Below are 20,454 nucleotides of genomic sequence, written 5' to 3' on the forward strand. Positions count from 1 at the left end.
AAAAAAATCTGTTATGATCCATACTGGTTTCCACAGAAGTCAACTCCCTCGCTATCTTAAAAGTGTGTGTGTGTGTGTATATATGTATATATATGTGTGTGTATATATGTATATATATGTACACATATGTGTGTTTATACATATATATATACACACACATATATATATTTTGATATAGAGATGGGATCTTGCCATGTTGCCCAGGCTGGTCTCAAACTCCTGGGTTCTAGCAATCCTCCCACCATGCTAGAATTACAGGCATAAGCCACCACACCCAGTATCTCACTATCTTAAGGGAGTTTTTCCTATTATAGTTCTGCTTATTAGCAAAGAAAGGGGAAACAATCACAAATACACAATTGCTTGCCACACACCCAGCACCTTCCTTTGTTTTTATTTTCTCCTCTTCTCCTCCTTGGGCCTGGCATAACTTTTCCACAACCAGGAGAAAGCTAATAACTAAAGTATATGAGGGCCAGCTGCAGTGGTTCACGCCTGTAATCCCAGCACTTTGGGAGACTGAGGTGGGCAAACTGCTCGAGCCCAGGAGTTCAAGACCAGCCTGGGCAACATAGTGAGACCCCATCCCTACAAAAAAATTAAAAATTAGCAGAGCATGGTGGCACGTGCCTGTGGTCACAGCTACTTGGGAGGCTGAGGAAGGAGGATCGTTTGAGCCCAGGAGGTCAAGGCTGCAGTGAGCAGTGACCTCACCACTACATTCCAGCCTGGTGACAGAGCAAGACCCTGTTTCTAAATAAATAAAGTAAATGAGAGACCTCAGCTACAGTGCCTCATCTGCTAAGCCCTTTAAGTCTGTCATTCTGACTCAGCAGTTGCTACCTTTCCCTGACTCCTATCGTGAGCAGGCCTTTCCTTTCTGTAGCAGCTGACACAGGAGTTTAAAGAAAACTTATGATACTGTTTGTACTGGGAGGCCACATGTTATGGTCTGACAAAGGCTGCATGGACTATATCTCAGCACTCTGTGAGCCCTTTCTGCTCAATGATAAACTCAACCAGCGGACATGCCCTGGCATTCTGCACTGAGGCAAAGGCCAGGTCTACAGGTCATGACATGTGATGCTACCTGTAGGCAGAGCAAGCTAGCCAGAAGTGTGGTTGCTGGAAGGGGCAGGTCCAAGCTTGCTAATCCAGTGTTCCAAGGGAAAGAAAACTGGTACCTACTGCCGGGTTGCGAGCAGAAGATCTTCACGTGGAGGAATGAATTGAGACTGCCAACTTGAACTTCACTGGAGAAACAGAATTTACGTTCAAGCGTCCTTAGGCCAGGCACAGTGGCTCTCCTCTGTAGTCGTAGCACTTTTTGAGGCCGAGGTGGGAGAATCATTTGAGGCCGGGAGCTCAAGACCAGCCTGGACAACAAAGTGAGAACCTGTCTCTACAAAAAATAAAATAATTAGTTGGATGTGGTGGCCTGTGGTCCCAGCAACTTGGGAGGCTGAGGTAGGAGGGCCCCTTGAGCCTAGGAGTTGGAGGCTGCAGTAAGCTATGATCGTGCCATTGCACTCTAGTCTGGGTGACAGAGTGAGACTCTGTCTCATAAAAATAAATACGTAAATGATTTAAAAGTATCGTTACCCGTTTCTGGCAAGGGGCAGCGCACTGACAGGCAATAAAATACTAAAAACGTATCCCTCTGCTTTAAAAGCTGTAAGTAAAAATAAAGGAGCGGGGGAAAGCATGATGTTTTGAGTTTTTCCGAATCTCAGATTTACGGGCGAAGCCTTGTGATTAGTGTTACATAAAGAGATTGCCCTTAAACCTATCTCACGCAGTGAGCAAGGTGGAAGGATTTTGTGAGTGCCAGTGTGCCTTTAAGACAGTACCAGCTTCTGACTTTGGGGGAGCTGAGGTCTCAGCTGGTCAACAGCAGCCCATAGGTCTCTTTTGGAGGCTGAGAAAAATAAAACCAATAATGAAAGTCATGTTTTCCGTTATTAACAACAACAAACAAAACCACCAACAATTTGATTCCACATGTCTAGTTTCATACAAAATTTTCCACATGAGAGGCTTAGTCTGGTAAAGGCAACACCAAATTTCATTACACACACACACACACACACACACACACACACACGGTTTTCTTTTTAAATCTACCTCATGGTAAGTGAACAATGTGTGGGGCTTGTGCATCATACAAATAAACAAACAAACAAGTTTGGCTCTTCTTTTCTTATTTCTCCATCAGCCACCTGGAATATTTTACAAACCAGAGCCTGAGTTAAAAGTACAGAACATCTTACCAGGATCCATCTGAGCTGGGGAACTTCAAGATGGCAGTCAGCCTGAAAGAGGCTGGAAAAATAATAAAGAAAGTACTGAACTCTATGGTGCCTGGAGGTTAAGTCCAGTTAGCTACTTGTCTCAGGTTTGAAATTCATACAGTTGAGCATTCTGGGCACTACGGCAATTTTGGTACATCAAAAAGAGCACGGAGGGCCAGGCATAGTGGCTCATGCCTGTAATCTCAGCACTTTGGGAGGCCAAGGTGGGGGGATCGCTTGTGGCCAGGAGTTCAAGACCAGCCTGAACAACATAGTGAGAGCCTGTCTCTTAAAAAACAACAACAGAGAAAGTCAAGAACATTGGGGCAGAGTACAGTCATTCATGTCTATAATCCCAGCACTGCGGGAGGCCAAGGCAAGAGGATCACTTGAGCCTAGGAGTTCAAAATCAACCAGGGCAACATACTAAAACTAAAAAAATTTGCCAGGCCTGGTAGGGCACAGCTGTAGTCCTAGCTACTTAGAAGGCTGAGGTGGGAGGATCGAGGCTACAGTGAGCTATGATAGTGCCACTGCACTGCAGCCTGGGCAACAGAGTGAGATCTTATCTCTTACCAAAAAAAAAAAAAAAAAACCACTGGACTAAGCAGCTTCCAGTTCCAGCTCTGCAACTGGCCACAGTGAATGAGGCTTTCAGAGAGTCATTTGCTCAATGGGAGCGAGGTTAATGTTGGGTGTTCCTAGTCAGGTTACTGTGAGTAGAGAATGAGATAAAGTAGGTCAAAGTGCTTTGAGACATTTAAAACATGACACAAATGCAAGGGATTTGTATTTTGGGAGAGCTTGGGAATTCCCTTCCTTTCCCTATGGAAAGTAAGAAAAGTCTACGCCTGTTTTATCTGTAAGGAAGGGTTAGAATCCACCTATTTTGTACTGATGGTGAAACAAAAGAGAGTTTTCTAATAAGAAGGTTGGATTAACACAAGGTTTAACCATCAAGTAATGTGACGGATTTTTAAATAAACATATGTAAATGGTCGTTGTCCCATCCTGAGTAGTGAGTAGTCACCTTGGCAGGGGAAACACTTATTTAAATTATATTTCCCATCAAAAAAATTTTTTTAACTCCTCTTTTGGAACTGTTCCTACAGCCTTTGGCACATTCTTCTGAATATGTCTGAGGGTGACACATTTTTTGTCCTTTGTGGATGATTCTGATTTTTGTAAACAGCCCAAAGTTATTTGGCACAAAGTAAGACCTTTTTTTTTTTTTAAATTGAAAATAAACTGTAACTATAAGAAGCCTATCTTTCCAGAAGAGTTAGAAATAGATTTCAAGACTGGCAGTATTGTTGGAAAGAGCTTGTTTCTTTCTAGGGTGACAAGAGGAGAAAAGCTATTTGGAAATGTATTTCCTTTTCAGTCACACCTTTAATTATTTATCTTGCAAGACTGACACTAAACTGAGTTTCCAGAAAGAAACGAACATTGCAACTAATCAACTGCTGCAACTATTTTATCACAGCTCCACAGGGCATCTGAATCCATTTGCATATGGATTAACGGGCTAGCAACAAAACAGATGCTTCCAATGAGTTCACATCTGGGTCCGTTGGAAATACAGCATCCAGCAGATTCAATTCTAACTAGCAGACTTTATACTCCCTTAAAAAGTTTGGATTTTTTTAAAGTTACAAAACAATATACCTGAAAATTAAAATATCATTATTATGATTACAATGTAACTTGAAGCAACTGCTAGATTTCCTTCTGTTGCAAAGAATTTCAGTTGTCAGCATTATTTTGAAATAAACACAATGGCACTTTCATTCTTTGAATGTTGCACACTGTGAGCACTTCAACCTTAAATGCCAATGACTTTGTACAGAAAATATTTTTCTGGCTGGGCACAGTGGCTCATGCCTGTAATCCCAGCACTTTGGGTGAATAACGAGGTCAGGAGTTCGAGACCAGTCTGGCCAACATGGTAAAACCCTGTCTCTACTAAAAATACAAAAATTAGCCGGCCATGGTGGCAGCGCCTGTAATCCCAGCTACTCAGGAAGCTGAGGCAGGATAATTGCTTGAACCTGGAAGGCAGACTAAAAATACAAAAATTAGCAGGGCATGGTGGCAGCGCCTGTAATCCCAGCTACTCAGGAGGCTGAGGCAGGAGAATTGCTTGAACCCGGAAGGCAGAGGTTGCAGTGAGCCGAGATCATGCCACTGCACCCTAGCTCTAGGTGACAGAGCAAGACTCTGTCTTGGAAAAATAAAATAAAATAAAATAAAATAAATATTTATAGTATATATATTATAAATATATAATATATATTTATTTTTCCCCAATTCTTTTGTTTTATTGTGGCAAAATTCACATAACATAAAATTCATCATGTGACGATTTTACAGTGTAGAATTCAGTGGCATTTAGTACATTCACAATGTTCTGCAACCATCATCACTATTTCCAAAAACATTTTCGTCATCCCAAAACGAAACTCGGCACCATTAAGCAGTCTCCCCACATCTTCCCTCACCTCATCTGCTGTTTTATGGATTTGCCTATTCTGGACATTTCACATAAGTGGAACCTTATAATATGTGGCCTTTTGTTTCACTTAGCCTACTATTTTCAAAGTTCATTCATATGGTAGCATGTGTCAGCACCTCATTCCTTTTTATGGCAGAATAATTGCAATGCAGATATATGACATTTTGTTTATCCATTCATTCATCGATGGACATGTGGACATCTTTTGGTTATTCCCTTTTTGTTGTTGTGGGGTTTTTTAAACTCTTATTTTAGGTTTAGGAGTACACATACAAGTTTGTTATGTAGGTAAACTGCTCATCTCAAGTTTGGTGTACAGATTATTTAGTCACTCAGGTAATAAGTATAGTATGCGATAGGTTTTCTTTTGTTTTGTTTTTTGAGACAGAGTTTCACTCTTGTTGCCCAGGGTGGAGTGCAAAGGCGTGATGTGGGCTCGCTGCAACCTCAGCCTACCAGGTTCAAGCAATTCTCCTGTCTCAGCCTCCTGAGTAGCTGAGATTACAGGCATGCGCCACCATGCTCGGCTAACTTTTGGTATTTTTAGTAGACACAGGGTTTCGCCATATTGGCCAGGCTGGTCTCGAACTCCTGACCTCAGGTGATCCGCCCGCCTTGGCCTCCCAAAGTGCTGGGATTACAGGTGTGAACCACCGGGCCCGGCCAGGTATTTTTTTTTAATCCTCTCCCTCCTCCTACCTTCCACCCTCAAGTAGGTCCCAGTGTCTGTTGTTCCCCTCTTTGTGTCTTGTTTTTTAGAGACAGGATCTCGCTCTGTCACACAGACTAGAGTTCAGTGGCATGATCATAGCTCACTGTAGCCTTGAGCTCCTGGATTCAAGCAATCTTCCTGCCTCAGCCTCCTGAGTAGCTGGGATACAGGTGTGTGTCACCACATCTGGCTTTTTTTTTTTTTTTTTTTTTTTTTTGAGACAGGGTCTGGCTCTGTTCCCTAGGCTGAAGTGCAGTGGTGCAATCTCGGCTCACTGCAGCCTCCGCCTTCTGGGCTCAAGTGATTTTCCCACCTCAGCCTTCTGAGTAGCTAGGACCACAGGCACACACCACTTTCAGCTAATTTTTATATATTTTTTTGTAGAGACAGGGTTCCACCATGTCGCCCAGGCTGCTCTTGAACTCCTGGCTTAAGTGTTTGGATTATAGGCGTGAACCACTGCGGCCAGCTAATCTTTTGGCTACTATAAATGGTGCTGCCATGAATGTGGGTATACAAGTTATTGTTTGAACATTGTTTTCAATTCTTTTTAGTATTTTGGGGGGCATACCCAGGACAAAATTACTGGGTCACATGGCAATTCTATGTTCAACTCTTTGAGAAACCACCAAGTCTCTAACTCATTTCTATGTTTACAATTTACAAGGTGTCTTGATCACCAGTTAGGAGAAGCTGGACAGCTGCAGCCAAACCCCAGGTTGGACCCAAAGAGGTCTCTTTTTCTTTCATTCATTCATTCCTCTTTTTTTTTTTGAGACAGAGAGTCTCACTCTGTCACCCATGCTGGAGTACAGTGGCGTGATCTCAGCTTACTGCAACCTCCAACTCTTGGGTTCAAGCAATTCTCCTGCCTCAGCCTCCCGAGTAGCTGGGACTACAGGCACCCACCACCAAGCCCCACTAATTTTTGTATTTTTAGTAGAGATGAGGTTTCACCATGTTGGCCAGGCTGGTCTCAAACTCCTGGCGTCAAGTGACCTGTCCGCCTCAGCCTCCCAAAGTGCTGGGATTACAGGCATAAGCTACTGTGCCTGGCCCTCTTTTTCTTTCTTTCTTCCTTCCTCCTTCTTCTTCTTCCTTCATTTGACTTTCAGGTCAAAGAGGTCTCTTTTAAAAAACTACACTGAGTAGAAGAGCCAGACTCGATGTGAGCCAAGTTTGTTCCAAGGCAAGCTTACACGGAGGACTTTGAATGGCTTTCTCTGCTGCTCTGCATGTCACAACATGAACTGGCTGGGCAGGAATACCTTCCTGCCTCCTAGGCATTCTTGGTTTTCCATTATGTTACACACACTTCTGAAAAAAGATGTTAACTACCAACCTACAAGTTTCTCTCCTCTGTCTTTGTTGGAGTTCAGATTAGCACCTGGGGTCAATGCAAAAACAGTGCTTGGGGACAGGTTCTATGCCCCAATCCTAGGAGAGGCGAGTCCTTGCATGCTGAGAACAGGGCCTCCCAAACACTAGATGGGATGATGGAGAAATTCTCCATCCAGGGCAGGCTTTTACCATATATTTTGCCTGACAGCACTGCTCAGTGATTCTGACTCTATCAATCCACAGATATCGGAGGTGAGCCTACTGTACTTATATACCGTATGTTGTCCAACCTCCAGGCTTGCCAGAGCCACAGGAGATAATCCTACTACAGGCATTGTTTACTGCAGCCAATCTACTGAGTTGAGGCTTCTCAGTCATTAACCCAACCCCAGACAGTAACTGACTAGTACCGATTTTAAAATTTAAACCTGTTCAGGAGTTTCTTGGCATGCTGACCTCTTACCTCAGCTCCCTCACACATAGGAAGTTTCTGAGCCACAGAAGCCCAAAGCTATGTTGCATTGCCAAAAACAAGGACAGACCAAAGTGGCTTTTTCCACTTGAAACTAAATACTAAGAATGAAGAGGTCGGTTTTAGGGGGTCCCGGTTAAGCAGTTTCTCTGCCAACCCACAGCAGTCCCTTGAGGCTTGTCTCCTGGCCTCCTTTCAGGTGTCCTGGCCTGAATCTGCCATTAGGAAAGAAAAAAAGTCCCCTGACGGGTCATATCCTCTGTAATCTGGCAGGAAAGCTAAAATGTGCGTGCTCCCATTCCTCGTTGTTTGTGTATTTGCTTCCTTGTTGGGAAGAGCCTGCATCACAGTGTCCGGTGTAGGGGATTTTCACCATGACCTCACCCTCCTGCTGCCACTCACTAATTCCGGCTCGGCCAAGCGTCCCCGAAGTCACATCACAGCCCAGGTGGAATGCACGAGTGAGCCATTAACAGTCCCTCGTAGCACGTCTCAGGTGAACATCAACTTCAGTTCTTTCCCCTCATAGATGGCCCTGGCAGGGGTCTGAAAATGCCAGAAAGAGCTGGAAGTGGGGGTGGATGACGTCTCGTTACCGTTCTGGGATTTGAAGACTAGAGAAGGTCAAAGGAATCACCTTAAGAAAACACATCAGGCCAGGGCCCGCTGGCTCTGTCTGGAATCCCCGCACTGTGGGAGGCCAAGGCTAGAGGCATGCTTGAGCTCAGGACTTCGAGACCAGCCTGGACAACATAGGGGAAGATCCCTGTATCTAAAAATAAATACAAAAAATTAGCCGGGTGTGATGGCACACGCCTGTAATCCCAGCTACTCGGGAGGCTGAGACGGGAGGATGGCTTGAACCTGGGGGGCGGAGGTTGCGTGAGCCGAGATCGCGCCACTGCACTCCAGCCTGGGCGACAGGGTGAGATTCCGTCTCAAAAAATAAAAAATAAAGTAAAATAAAATAAAGAAAATGCACCAAAGGCCTGCCAGGCTCAAGCCAGCTGTTCTGTTCAAATAACTTTCGAGTTAGTGGCCTCGAAATGGGTCGGGTGGGCGGTAACAGCGGGCAGCGGGCGCGAAACGCGGGAGAAAGGGCGGCTGAGTGGGAGCCCAAAGAGCCGCGTCCGGGACCTGGTCTCCGGCCTCCAGGCCTCGGGCAAGCCCTTCTGCCCACAAGTAGGTTCAGACCATGAAAGGGAAACAGAAAGTTGTGCTCCCTAGCCCGGCCCACGTGACCGCGGTTCCTCATCCCTCCCCGTGGGCACCCGAGCGACACACCGAGCGCGTGACTCGCCGCCCAAGGCGGGAGGCGGGGGAGCGGCCACGGCGTGCGCGCGCGCCTCCGGGAGACAGCGGGAGCGCGCACGCTCCGGGGCCACCGCCCCTCCCGGGCCGGGCCCGCCCTCCTTCCCTCCCTCCCCCGCTCTCCTGGCCCGCCCTGCTCGGCCCGCCCTGCGAGTCAGTTCGCTGGTTCCCTCCCTCCCTGGGCGCGCTCGGGCCGCCACCGCGCACCCCGCCCTCGAGCCGCGGTGCCGGAGCCGCCCGCCGCCGGAGGAGGAGGTGGAGGGAGCCGGAGGGGCCCGCCGAGGCGGCGGCGGCGGCGGCAAGATGGCGGACTTCCTGCCGTCGCGGTCCGTGCTGTCCGTGTGCTTCCCCGGCTGCTTGCTGACGAGCGGCGAGGCCGAGCAGCAACGCAAGTCCAAGGAGATCGACAAATGCCTGTCTCGGGAAAAGACTTACGTGAAGCGGCTGGTGAAGATCCTGCTGCTGGGCGCAGGCGAGAGCGGCAAGTCCACCTTCCTGAAGCAGATGCGGATCATCCACGGGCAGGATTTCGACCAGCGCGCGCGCGAGGAGTTCCGCCCCACCATCTACAGCAACGTGATCAAAGGTGCCGGGCCGGGAACGGGGTCCGGGGGTTAGGGGCCAGGGGGCTGGGGCGGCGGCGGGCGCGCGGCCGGGCACCGCCCTCGTCCGCTCTGTCGCTGGCGGAGGACCGGGCCCGGCGGGCGGGCTGGCGGGAAGGGGGCGCGCCCCGGGAACCGACCCTGCCCGCCCGGGGTGCCCTCGCCCCCCAGGCAAGAGGATGCTCGGGGTCGCCCTGCTCTCCTCCTTGTCTCCCCGGTGGGCGTCACGGCCATTCCCCCACCCCCCACCGCGTCCTGGTCTCGCCCCCTACGAGAGGGAAGTGGGGCGAGCTGGGTGCTGCCTCGGGGTGTGGGGAGACCTCTTCTGTCCTCCCCGCTGCGGATGAGGCAGGAAGACCGAACAGCAGCCCCAGCCGCTTCACCCCCATCCCCTGCTCGGGCGATGTGGGCCGAACCTCGTTACCCCGCTGGGTGACCCCAGTCACATGGGGTCGCGTGCGCTCCCAACTCCCTGTTTCCTTGGCAGTCTCCTAAGCAAGCGAGTTCTGGAACCGTCGCAATAAGGGAACTTTTTCCCCCGATACTTCTTGTCAAGGGCGTAGAGTGACAGCCTCCTTTTAAGCAAGGATATGAAACTTGAGAGGGTGTCAGGTTGACCGTACTGGAATCAGAAGAGAATGGACCCGTACAGTTAGTCTGAAAAAGTAGCCTCTGTGCTTTTTCGCCCCAGTGTCACGGTCAGGTAGGATGTTTACGTGTAATTTCTGTGCAACACGTTCGACTCTCCTTTTCGCTAAGTAACTGGGAGCTGGCGGGAAGGGAGTACTACTACTTCTGTTTAGATGAAATGTAGTGGTAAGAAGACTGGCCTAAAAGTCATGTGGATGCTGTACAGATGGAAACAATGAATGAGTGTTGAGTTAGATAATTGGTTCTGCCCTTTATTGACAGTAGTTTTAAAATTAAACTTTGTTCTTAAGTTAAAAACAAGTTGTTTATTTCTGGGCATTCAAAGTAATAAAAAAGACGGTTTTTGTCATTTGAAAGATAATTAACACTCGTGTTTCTGTGTGTCAGGTGTGTTCTATAGAAAAGACATTTTGGCAGAATTTAGGTGCAGAGCCTGGTACCTCAGGTGCATCTGGATTTTATTTTATCTGGGGAGCAGTTTAGGAGTTTGCTACAGATTGCAGGTCCTTTTAAGTGGGATTTTTTGGTCAGGAAGTACATAAGGGACTTCTTAATGTCACCCCTGCTCCCCCACCTTCCAGCGTTTGGTTAAAGGAAAAACTGCCTGAAGAGCCAGGCATTGTGGAGTAATGAACTAGAGAGAATCACTAGACCACAGCCCGCTGTAGCCCTAGTGCCTCTGCAGTTAAACTATAAAGAACAGTTGTATTTATCCTGCTGTAATGTTTAGCACAAAACTAATTAAGGTCTCTTTCAAGGCTGCAGACTCTGCCTTGACAGTCCTTAATTGAAGGAACCTTTGTAACCTGATGCAGCTGAACTTAAGGAATTATGTTAATGAATAGCATCAGCATGTTAACTGATTGTGAGCCAGGTAAACACCTCTTCTTAATGTACACTGAGTTGTAAGTGTGATCTACTTGAGCATTGTTGCGAGATGATGTAAGTCGTCAGGAATCTAGTTTTTCCGAGTTGACATGAAATTTGACAGAAGAACAGTTTTTCAGGCTGGGCGTGGTGGCTCACTCCTGCAATCCCAGCACTTTGGGAGGCCACAGTGGGAGGATGGCTTGAGCCCAGGAGTTCTAGACCAGCTGGGCAACATAGCCAGACCTCGTCTCTATTAAAAAAAACAAAAAAAAAAAAAAAAAAAAAACCAAAAAAACACCAGTTTTTCAGCTATTCAAACAGATGACTTCCTAATAGCCAAGTGACTGTTCAGATTGATCAAAGGTAATGAAAGTAGTAAATCAGTGATATGAAATATGAGTTTGAACTGACTAACCTCTGTGAGCTGGAGTCCGATTTTGTATTATTTTGCAGTTGCTCTTCCTCCCTTTTAGGGAAATTGAAGGCCGTCCTGTGACTTAAACTGGATTGAAACTTAGGCTGGAAGAAGTTTTTAAATTTTGAATGTGTTCCTAGAAGACTCAATGTTGGGTTACGGTGCCGAAGGAACAAACAGAACATGGAGCTATAATGTAATAGTTGGTTCTTAGTGTGTCATAAATGAACATCTTTTAGGCTCGTAAAATCTTGGTTGTGTCCGTTTTCTTGTGAGCTTGGACATTGGTCTGTGCAACATAAGTTCCTTTTCCTTTTTGAGTTGGGTTCTTTTTTGACTACCTTCTACCCCAGAAGTTATTTTATAAATTGGAACATGTTAAAAATCCTTCAGAAAGAGGAATTGTGCTAATAGTATTTGCTTTTCAAGGCTCTAATTTTAAGACAGTGAGCAACTGTTATTTTTTTTTAACCTCTGAGAAGTTACATTTGTTTTTAATGTTGGTCTTCATTTTTGAAGATTTGTCTGGGATAATTCAGAAGTGTAAGGAAATAATACTGAAATAAAAACTTATGATAATATGTAATGACTCCTCTCCATACATTTTTTTTTCTTCTTTTTGAACAAAGGTATGAGGGTGCTGGTTGATGCTCGAGAGAAGCTTCATATTCCCTGGGGAGATAATTCAAACCAACAACATGGAGATAAGATGATGTCGTTTGATACCCGGGCCCCCATGGCAGCCCAAGGAATGGTGGAAACAAGGGTTTTCTTACAATATCTTCCTGCTATAAGAGCATTATGGGCAGACAGCGGCATACAGAATGCCTATGACCGGCGTCGAGAATTTCAGCTGGTAAGAGATTTGCTCTTTTAAAACGTGTGGTTTTATTTTAGCGACGTTTAGTAATACAGGTTGCACATCCCTAATGCGAAAATTCGAAATGCTCTCAAATCTCAAAGTATTTGAGTTGGAGGAGCAGACTGAGAGGCTAAGGGATAGACCTAATGTGTCCTAGTCTATAATGACTACTTGTAAAAATAGTGCATAAAATTACCTTTAGGCTACATGTCTTAAGGTATATATGAAACATAAATGAATTTCTAGTTTAGACTTGAGTCCCACTCCCAGCATATCTCTTGTGTATGCAGATATTTCAAAAATCTGAAAAAATTACAAATCCAAAACACTTCTGGTCCCAGGCATTCAGATAAGGGATGCTCAACCTGTATCTGATTTTAGCACACCTTTTTCACTGACTTCCATAATATAATGTATCTATCCAAAATTGTAGCCTCAGAAATTGGTTTTTTTGGGGTTTATTTTGACATGGAGTCTCACTGTGTTGCCTAGGCTACAGCGCAGTGGCGTAATCTTGGCCCACTGCAACCTCTGCCTCCAGGGTTCAAGCAACTCTCGTGCCTCAGCCTCCTGTGTAGCTGGGTCTACAGGCACGTTCCACCACACCTGGCTAATTTTTGTCTTTTTAGGAGAGGCAGTTTCACCATGTTAGCCAGGCTGATCTGGAACTCCTGACCTCAAGTGATGCGCCCACTTTGACCTCCTAAATTGCTGGCGTTGCGCCAGGCACTTTTCCCCTTTTTCCTTAAAGGAGACTACCCATGAAATACTTTGTAGCTGTTACACAACATTGAAGACAGGTTTGGAAAAAAAGTATCCAGTCCAGGTTAAAAATACAGAATACAGTTGAAACAGATTTTTAATCAAGTGTTTGGTACTTTAACTGTGAATGCTGTGATTGGGTTTTACTTGCCAAAGGCCAGAAAGATTCCAGCAGTGATAGAAATCTAGACTGTATGCCATTTGGAAGTAATTCAGATCTGAAGTGTTTTACTCTAGTATGATTAAAATGGAGTCACAGTTAAAGGTAAAACTGCTGGGTGGGTGCGGTGGCTCATGCCTGTAATCCCAGCACTTTGGGAGTCTGAGGCGGGTGGATCACCTGCCTGATGTCAGAAGTTCGAGACCAGCCTGGCCAACATGGGGAAACACCATCTCTACTAAAAAATACAAAAATTAGCCGGGCGTGGTGGCAGGCACCTGTAATCCCAGCTACTCAGGAGGCTGAGGCAGGAGACTCGCTTGAACCCAGGAAGTGGAGGTTGCGGTAAGCCGAGTTTGCTCCACTGCACTCCAGCCTGGGCAATAAGAGCAAAACTCCGTCTCCAAAAAAGTAAATAAATAAACTGCTTAGGAAGTTGTTTGATGATGTCACCAACATTAATCCACATTAATGGGTGTGGCTACAAGGTGATGTACAACCAGCCATCCTTGCTGTTATTATTTGTACTTAGAAGCAGTCTTGCCTTTTAAAAGTTCTAGGAAAGTGTTCCTGATAGCTTTTTATAAAACTGACACCTTAATTTTGACTATATCTGAATTATAGCTTTTATATCTGTCATTCAACTAGCATTGGATTATTTACCGTCTTATATAGTTCTCTTCTATCATGTTTGTATCTTGTCTTTTCAAGTAATGTGTTTATTTCTGTCTCACATTGTTGTTAAAATGAATAGCTGCCAGTATTGCATGTTGAAAATGATGAATTTAACTTGACAAATGACCTCCATCCAATTCCCAGATTTCTGGTTAGTTTTGTCCTTTGATGAATGTTTCTTACTTTATTTTTGGTAGACTTGCTTGCATGAGTTCTTCCATATACCCCTTCCCATCGCCCATCACCCTACCTCCTGTTTTTCGTTTTTTTGTTGTTTTGTGTTTTTTTGAGACAGAGTTTTGCTTTTGTTGCCCAGGCTGGAGTGCAGTGGCGCAATCTTGGCTCATCTCCGCCTCCCAGGTTCAAGCGATTCTCCTGCTTCAGCCTCCTGAGTAGCTGAGATTACAAGCATGCGCCACCACACCTGGCTAATTTTATATTTTTGGTAGAGATAGTGTTTCTCCATGTTGGTCAAGCTGGTCTCAATCTCCTGACCTTAGGTGATCCACCTGCCTCGCCCTCCCAAAGTGTTGAGATTACAGGTGTGAGCCACTGCGCCTGGCCATCTACCTCCTGTTTTTAAGTGCTGCTTATTCTCCTTTCTTCTTAGTTCATTTTCTCAACAAACCACACGCTTTCAACTCAGTTTTCTCAGGCTCTATTCATCCTTCCAGGTCAGAGAAGAAACATTCATCTGTAATAAGCGTACAGTGCATATGGATTAAATGAATAAATGAAGAACTGCATACCTGAAAGTTCTCTGTGGGCAAGTTGCATATTTGCCCTAAGTCCGTTTAATTAAAATTGGGTTTCATGGACAGTGTTTTAAATTTGGAAGCTTAGGTCTAACTGTCTCACATCAGGACTGTCATGTCATCATCATTGAGAAAGCATCCCTAAGTGTATCTTTGTGATTAAGAACGAGTAGGTAAAACCACTCAGGATGAGGACCTGCTTGTTGTTGACTTGAGCCACTTGATGCTTAAGGAGTAAAGAAGTCCTCAAAGATGAGGAGAGATAAGTTCCAGAAATACTTTTTTCCATGATGAAAAGTAGAGACAAGAAAAGAGGAACAGAGCAAGATCTAATTTTAAACTTCTGGAGGACAGACATTCTTTTTTCCTGAGTCTATGCTCAGCATTGTTTTTTGTTTCTTTGCTTTTGTTTTTTAAGAGACAGGGTCTCACTGTTGCCTAGGCTGGAATGCACCGTTGTGATCATAGCTCGCTGTAGACTCAACTCCTGGGCTCAAGTGGTTTTCCAGCTTCAGTCTCCCAAGTAGCTCGGACTACAGGTGTGTGCCACCACACCCAGCTAATTTTTTTAAAACTTTTTGTAGAGGTGGGGTCTTGCTATGTTGCCTGTGCTGGTCTTGAACTCCTGACCTCAAGCAGTCCTCCTGTCTTGGCTTCCCAAAATGTTGCGATTACAGGTGTGAGCCACTATGCGTGGCTTCAGCATTGTTAATAGCACCTGACACATATAGATGCTCCATTATTATGTTGACTTAATGGCTCTTAAACTCTTGGATGTGCTGTGGTGCTTGGCATAGTGTCAGGCACTGAGAAGGCACTGGCTTACTTAAAATTTTCCTCAAAGTCATCAATTCCATCTACTCATCTACATGCAGCAGCTCCCCACGTTCTGATTTTTCTACCTCTGTAACATGTCTTGTATTCATTCCCTCCATGTTATTGTCCTGCTTCCTCTTGCTTGGATTCCAAGGCAGTCTTGTTCAAACACAGCATTGCTTTGCTCAGAAAGCTTTGGTGGCTTGCCATTACCTCCAGAACAGAGTTCAGCTTCTTTGTGTGAGTCAAGACTCTAGCTAGCTTACCTGTGATTCCAATATATTTCATTAGGCCACTGGACATACTCTGTAATCTCTTGATTCCCACATACCCTAATTTTTTGCTTCTATAGCTGTCGTCATGCGTAGTCCCTCTGCCAGAATTATTCTTTACCCTGTCTGTTATTAGGTCTTGCCCTTCACTTAATGCAGTGATAATCACACTCATTGTGGCCCACGGACCCCATGGACTGGAATGCTTGTTAAAACAAACAAGTAGATGCTCAGACTTCATACCTGACGATCTGATTCTGGATTCTGGGATGGGACCCAGGGATCTGTATTTTTAGCAAATAGCCATAGGTGATTTGGATGAATTTGCCCCATGCCTCCCTTTCCCCAGGACCAGTGCATTAGGGGCTATGTCTCCTTCTTTGAAACATCTCCAGTCTTCCTGGCTAGAATGGAGAGCTCTGTGTCCTTTGCTTTCCCTAGCATGCTTACTTCTGTCACTCCTCACGGTACCCATTATGTGTGTTAGAGTTACAACTTTCATGTGTAGCTGTCAGTCATGTAGACGTCCTTTGGTATGCCTTGTTTGTCTTTTTCTCTCCCACTAGCATAGTGCCTGACACTTTTGTTTCCTCATTTTTCAGACATTCTTAATTACAGAGGTCTTCTAAAAAAGTAAAATATCTGTAATCCCAGCTCTTTGGGAGGCTGAGGCAGGCAGATCACTTGAGGTCAGGAGTTGGAAACCAGCCTGACTGACATGTTAAAACTCCATTTCTACCAAAAAAAAAAAAGAAAACAAAAACAAAAATTAGCCAGGCATGGTGGCATGTATCTGTAGTCCTAGCTACTCAGGAGGCTGAGGCGCAAGAATTGCTTGAACTCAGGAGGTGGAGGTTGCAGTGTTGGGGATCATGCTAAGCACTCCAACTTGAGCGTCAGAGTGAGACCCTGTCTCAAAAAAATAAAAACGTAAAGATAAATAATATAATTTAATTCTGCCCTTTTGAGAAATACAGATTATTTCTGTAACCATTTCCTAATTTTCTAGGAAGTGGAAAGTTCTCGTATAATTATAATTTTTATTTGGGGGGTTTTGGAATGTGTTTTTGTTATGTTTAGCAACATATTTTTGAATTTTGGTTAGGAAAAGTAAACATCAGAAGAAATAGAAGAGGTTAGCAGATAAAGTAACTAAAATTAAAATTAACCTTTTCATTTCAACTAATGATTTGATTATTAAACTTATTAATGAAAATTAAAAACTGACAGGTTTTAAGGCTCTACATGACTTAACATTTTGCTTAAGATGAACAACTGCCCTTTAATCAATTTTCGGGACAAGGGATAGGGTATTGATAACACAGCTTAGGTTTTTAGCAGGCTACTCATTTGTTAGTAATAACTTTGGGTGTAAACATGAATGTTTTTCTTTCTAAGTTCCCAAAGGCAAACATTTCCTTTTTTGGTTAGTTCCATTATGGGTCAGCTAAATAGCTTACTGTGGAAAAGAAAAATACAAGATTCACATTCTTGTTATAACTTAAGGTACCTTTCTAGTTACTATAAATCAACACATTGAGGATAATATATTGTAAGAAGTGGCCTCTTTTAGTACTGAATTAAATATTTAAAATACTCTACTTTGGCTGTACGTTCAGTATGCCTGCCACTGCACTTTTGAGTTACCCTGTTTTAGAAAACCTTCTCATGTGACAATAACTAGATAATTTGGTAACTCAGATGAATAAAGAGATGGGAGTCAGGGGTTGGCTGGATGATACAATTGGAGATATGGATGAAAGCTAACAAAATGGCTAGGAGTCATTTCCAACTAATTTTTTTGTTTAATTTGTATTCGCTTATTGAGAAGTATAAGCAACACTGGTTACGTAGGACAGGACAGCGTGTGTGACAGTGGGAGGAACATCCCACAGCTTCCTACTTTCTGTAAACAGTTTAACATTGTCAGCATTAATACAGCTTCCTGTAATGGCCAGTCTGTCTTTGCAATTCCTGAAACCAAACTGTTTTTTGCTAATCATGGTACCTTCAGTTAGACTTAATTCTCTTCTTTTTGTGCCTGATGTTATTCTTCTTGAAGCCCATAAGGTAGTGTATTCATTAACACAGAGATTTACTCCCTCAATCTGTGTAACAAGGTAACCATTTAGCTCCATGACTGGCGTTTAAAAAGCTGAGGTCCAACTAAGTATTCTAGAAACTTCAGTTTCAGCTAATTTTTTAAAAAATTTATTTGCACTGCAGCACGTATTTGAAATATAATACAATCAAGAGTCATTTGAAGCTCCTGTAGTCCCAGCTACTGGGGAGGCAGGAGGATTGCTTGAGCTCAAGAATTCAAGTCCAATGTGGGCAACATAGTGAGGACAGCCCCCGCTTAAAAAAAAGAATCAGAGTCATTTATTTATAAATTAATGCAAATTTGGATTTGCTTTAAATAGTAAAGAATTGCTACTTTCAGTTGTAAAATATTATGTTTCTTTTGGATGATTGGTCCATTTTCTCTTAAGTATAGTCAAGCAAGGACTTTGAGTTGCTAAAAACCTATTGGGTATCTTTTGGTTCTAGGGTTAGTGTTAAATACTTCATCCCATATAAAATAAAGATTATATATAACATTAGAGATAGTAGAGGTTTTTATCTTACTTTATTAATAGTTTTTAGAGACAGAGTCTCACTCTGTTAAACAGGCTGAAGTGCAAGTGGTGTGATCATAGTTCCCTGTAACCTTGGAACTCAGGTGTTCCTCCTGTCTCAGCCTCCTGAAGTGCTGGGATTACAGTAGTGAGCCACCTCACCCAGCCAGAGATGGTAGAGATTTTAAAATTGACTTTAATTTCCTTGTGATGAAATTGATCAGATGTCAGAGTGGTTACATTTTATCCAAATCTTGTAAACCCAGAGCTTTATGTTTATTTACGTTAAACACAAAGGTTTTTTTTTTCTTTTTAATTTCTTTTTTTAAATTTCCGTCAGTTCCTTTAAGTTTACACTTATAGTTTTAATACAACTTTGTGAGGTGTGTGTGCATGCATACATAGGTGATATCATTTGATGTGTTCTATTATGTTGAAATTTTCATGTTTGCATTTTTTTGGGTGAAAACTTGTCAGGCTGTAGGATGTCTGGGTTCTTGTAAAGGGGAATTGGAAAATACTTGCTGCTCTCTATATTACCTTTTATTGCTAAACAAAGCTAGTGGCACAATAATTTATGATTCTCTGAAAATGGTTATTAAACAACTAAGAGGTGGAACAAGTAAATAGTTTTGTTATGAAAAGTAGACTTTAGTTTCAGAACTCTTTGCCTAGAGTATGAACCTAACCCAGGAAAAAGGTTTGTGAGCTTACTTTAAAGAAAAGCATAATGGCCAAAGAACTCCTTGGATTGAATGTTCCCTGCTCATCTTTCACAGATATGCAGCAGCCAACCAAGTTGGGGTATCCAGTCCTGTTAGCCCAAAACAGGTGCCAGTTTCTTTCTTTAGAAAATTAATTCAGGCTGAGAATTGCTTGAGGCCAAGAATTCCAGAACGGCCTGGCCAACATAGCAAGATCCTGTCTCTACAAATAATTTTAAAAATTAGGCAGGCGCAGTGGCACGTGCCTGTAGTCCCACCTACTTAAGAGGTTGAGAGAAGGAGATCGCTTGAGCCCAGGAATTTGAGGTTGCAGTGAGCTGTGATTGCACCACTGCACTCCAGCCTGGCCGACAGTGAGATCCTGTCTCAAAAATAAATAAAAATAAAATTCATAGTACTGATAATTATAATAATTGTTTAATATAATAACTGTTTAATGCCTTATGTTTTATAACATTTGCTTCGCACTTTTCAAAGCCCTATCACATTCATGATCATATAGTCCTATATTTAAAAAGGAGACAGAATCCTGAAGTGTCAGGTCCCCCAAAAAAAGAGCAAAACAAGATATACTGTTATGCCCATTTCACAGATTAAAAAATGGAGACTCAGAAAGATTCCTTGAGATGCTTCAATTCACAGACCTAGTAAATAATAATAGATTAGACAACGCAGTCCCAATCTGCTGACTCCTAGTCCACAGCTCCGGCCACCACACCATTTTACTGGCACTCAGACATGGCGTCTGTGGAGCATTCTTCTTGTCTTTCATTCCCAACTTCTGACCACCACCCATACATACAAATAATTAACACTTCCCTATTAAGTTCTAGCACATTATTTTAAGTGCATGTAAGGTTTTATTTAAGAGTGTTTTGTGTTACGCTCATAGTCACATAGTTATTTTTATATCCTGAACTTTCCTAATATCCTTGTATCATTTCTTCTTTATTATAGTAATGATATAAGTAATCTTAAGCGATGTTTAATAGTAAATTTACTAACTCTGAATGGTACATTTTATCCTAATCACTATTCAGCTTGGTAAAGGTTCAGTTTGAATCTTTACCTCCTTGAAACTAACTGTAATAGTGATTCTCAACTGATGTTTCATCAGTGGACCCAGGTTTTTTTGTTTTTGTTTTTGTTTTCAGACAGAGCCTTGCTGTGTTGCCCAGGCTAGAGTGCAGTGGCATGATCCCAGCTCATTGCATCTTCCAATTCCCAGGTTTAAGCCCTGACCCAGCCTCCCGATTAATTGGGACTACAGGTGTGTACCACCACACCCAGCTAATTTTTGTATTTTAGTAGAGATGGGGTTTCACCATGTTGGCCAGGTTGGTCTCGAATTCCTGACCTCAGGTGATCTGCATGTCTCAGCCTCCCAAAGTGCTGGGATTACAGGCGTGAGCCACCGTGCCTGTCTGAACACAGTTTTTAATGTATTCTGAAAAATAGAAGTTTAGTGGCAACCAGTTAGCTGAAAGAGATTGCCAGCATTTTTCTAGGATAGTGCCATTTGGAAATTAGTGCCTGTCTTATATGTAGTTGGTCAGATTTGAGTTTGTTTTAGAAAGGAGGACACCAGAACATTTTTTTTTTCTTTTTGAGATGGAGTCTCACTCTGTT

The 20,454-nt window shown here is 43.6% G+C and overlaps 1 protein-coding gene and 1 long non-coding RNA gene across 4 annotated transcripts in view; one reads left to right on the forward strand and one right to left on the reverse strand.

The window, feature by feature from the left end:
* Positions 1 to 239: 239 nt before the first annotated feature.
* LOC126938377 (uncharacterized) lies at positions 240 to 9,148 on the reverse strand. 2 transcript variants are annotated; one of them, XR_007720072.1, is made up of 3 exons: positions 9,078 to 9,148; positions 7,734 to 8,103; positions 240 to 1,402 (listed from the first exon to the last, which is right to left on the reverse strand). It is a non-coding gene; the product is annotated as an uncharacterized LOC126938377 (long non-coding RNA). The 2 variants fall into 2 exon arrangements; XR_007720071.1 differs by lacking the exon at positions 240 to 1,402 and having other exon boundaries at positions 4,591 to 8,103.
* Positions 8,792 to 20,454, forward strand: part of GNA13 (G protein subunit alpha 13) — a 47,249-nt gene continuing 35,586 nt past the window's right edge. Inside the window, exons 1-2 of one of the 2 annotated variants that reach the window (XM_050762474.1) lie at positions 8,792 to 9,228; positions 11,810 to 12,036. In XM_050762474.1, coding sequence (XP_050618431.1) covers positions 8,946 to 9,228; positions 11,810 to 12,036 — 510 coding nt within the window. In that variant the 5' untranslated portion in view covers positions 8,792 to 8,945. Of the gene's footprint in view, positions 9,229 to 9,484; positions 9,948 to 11,809; positions 12,037 to 20,454 lie in introns of those variants that run through there. The other variant, XM_050762475.1, reaches the window with a different exon arrangement.

The sequence above is a fragment of the Macaca thibetana genome, chromosome 16 (assembly GCF_024542745.1).
Source record: "Macaca thibetana thibetana isolate TM-01 chromosome 16, ASM2454274v1, whole genome shotgun sequence".
NCBI lineage: Eukaryota > Metazoa > Chordata > Mammalia > Primates > Cercopithecidae > Macaca > Macaca thibetana.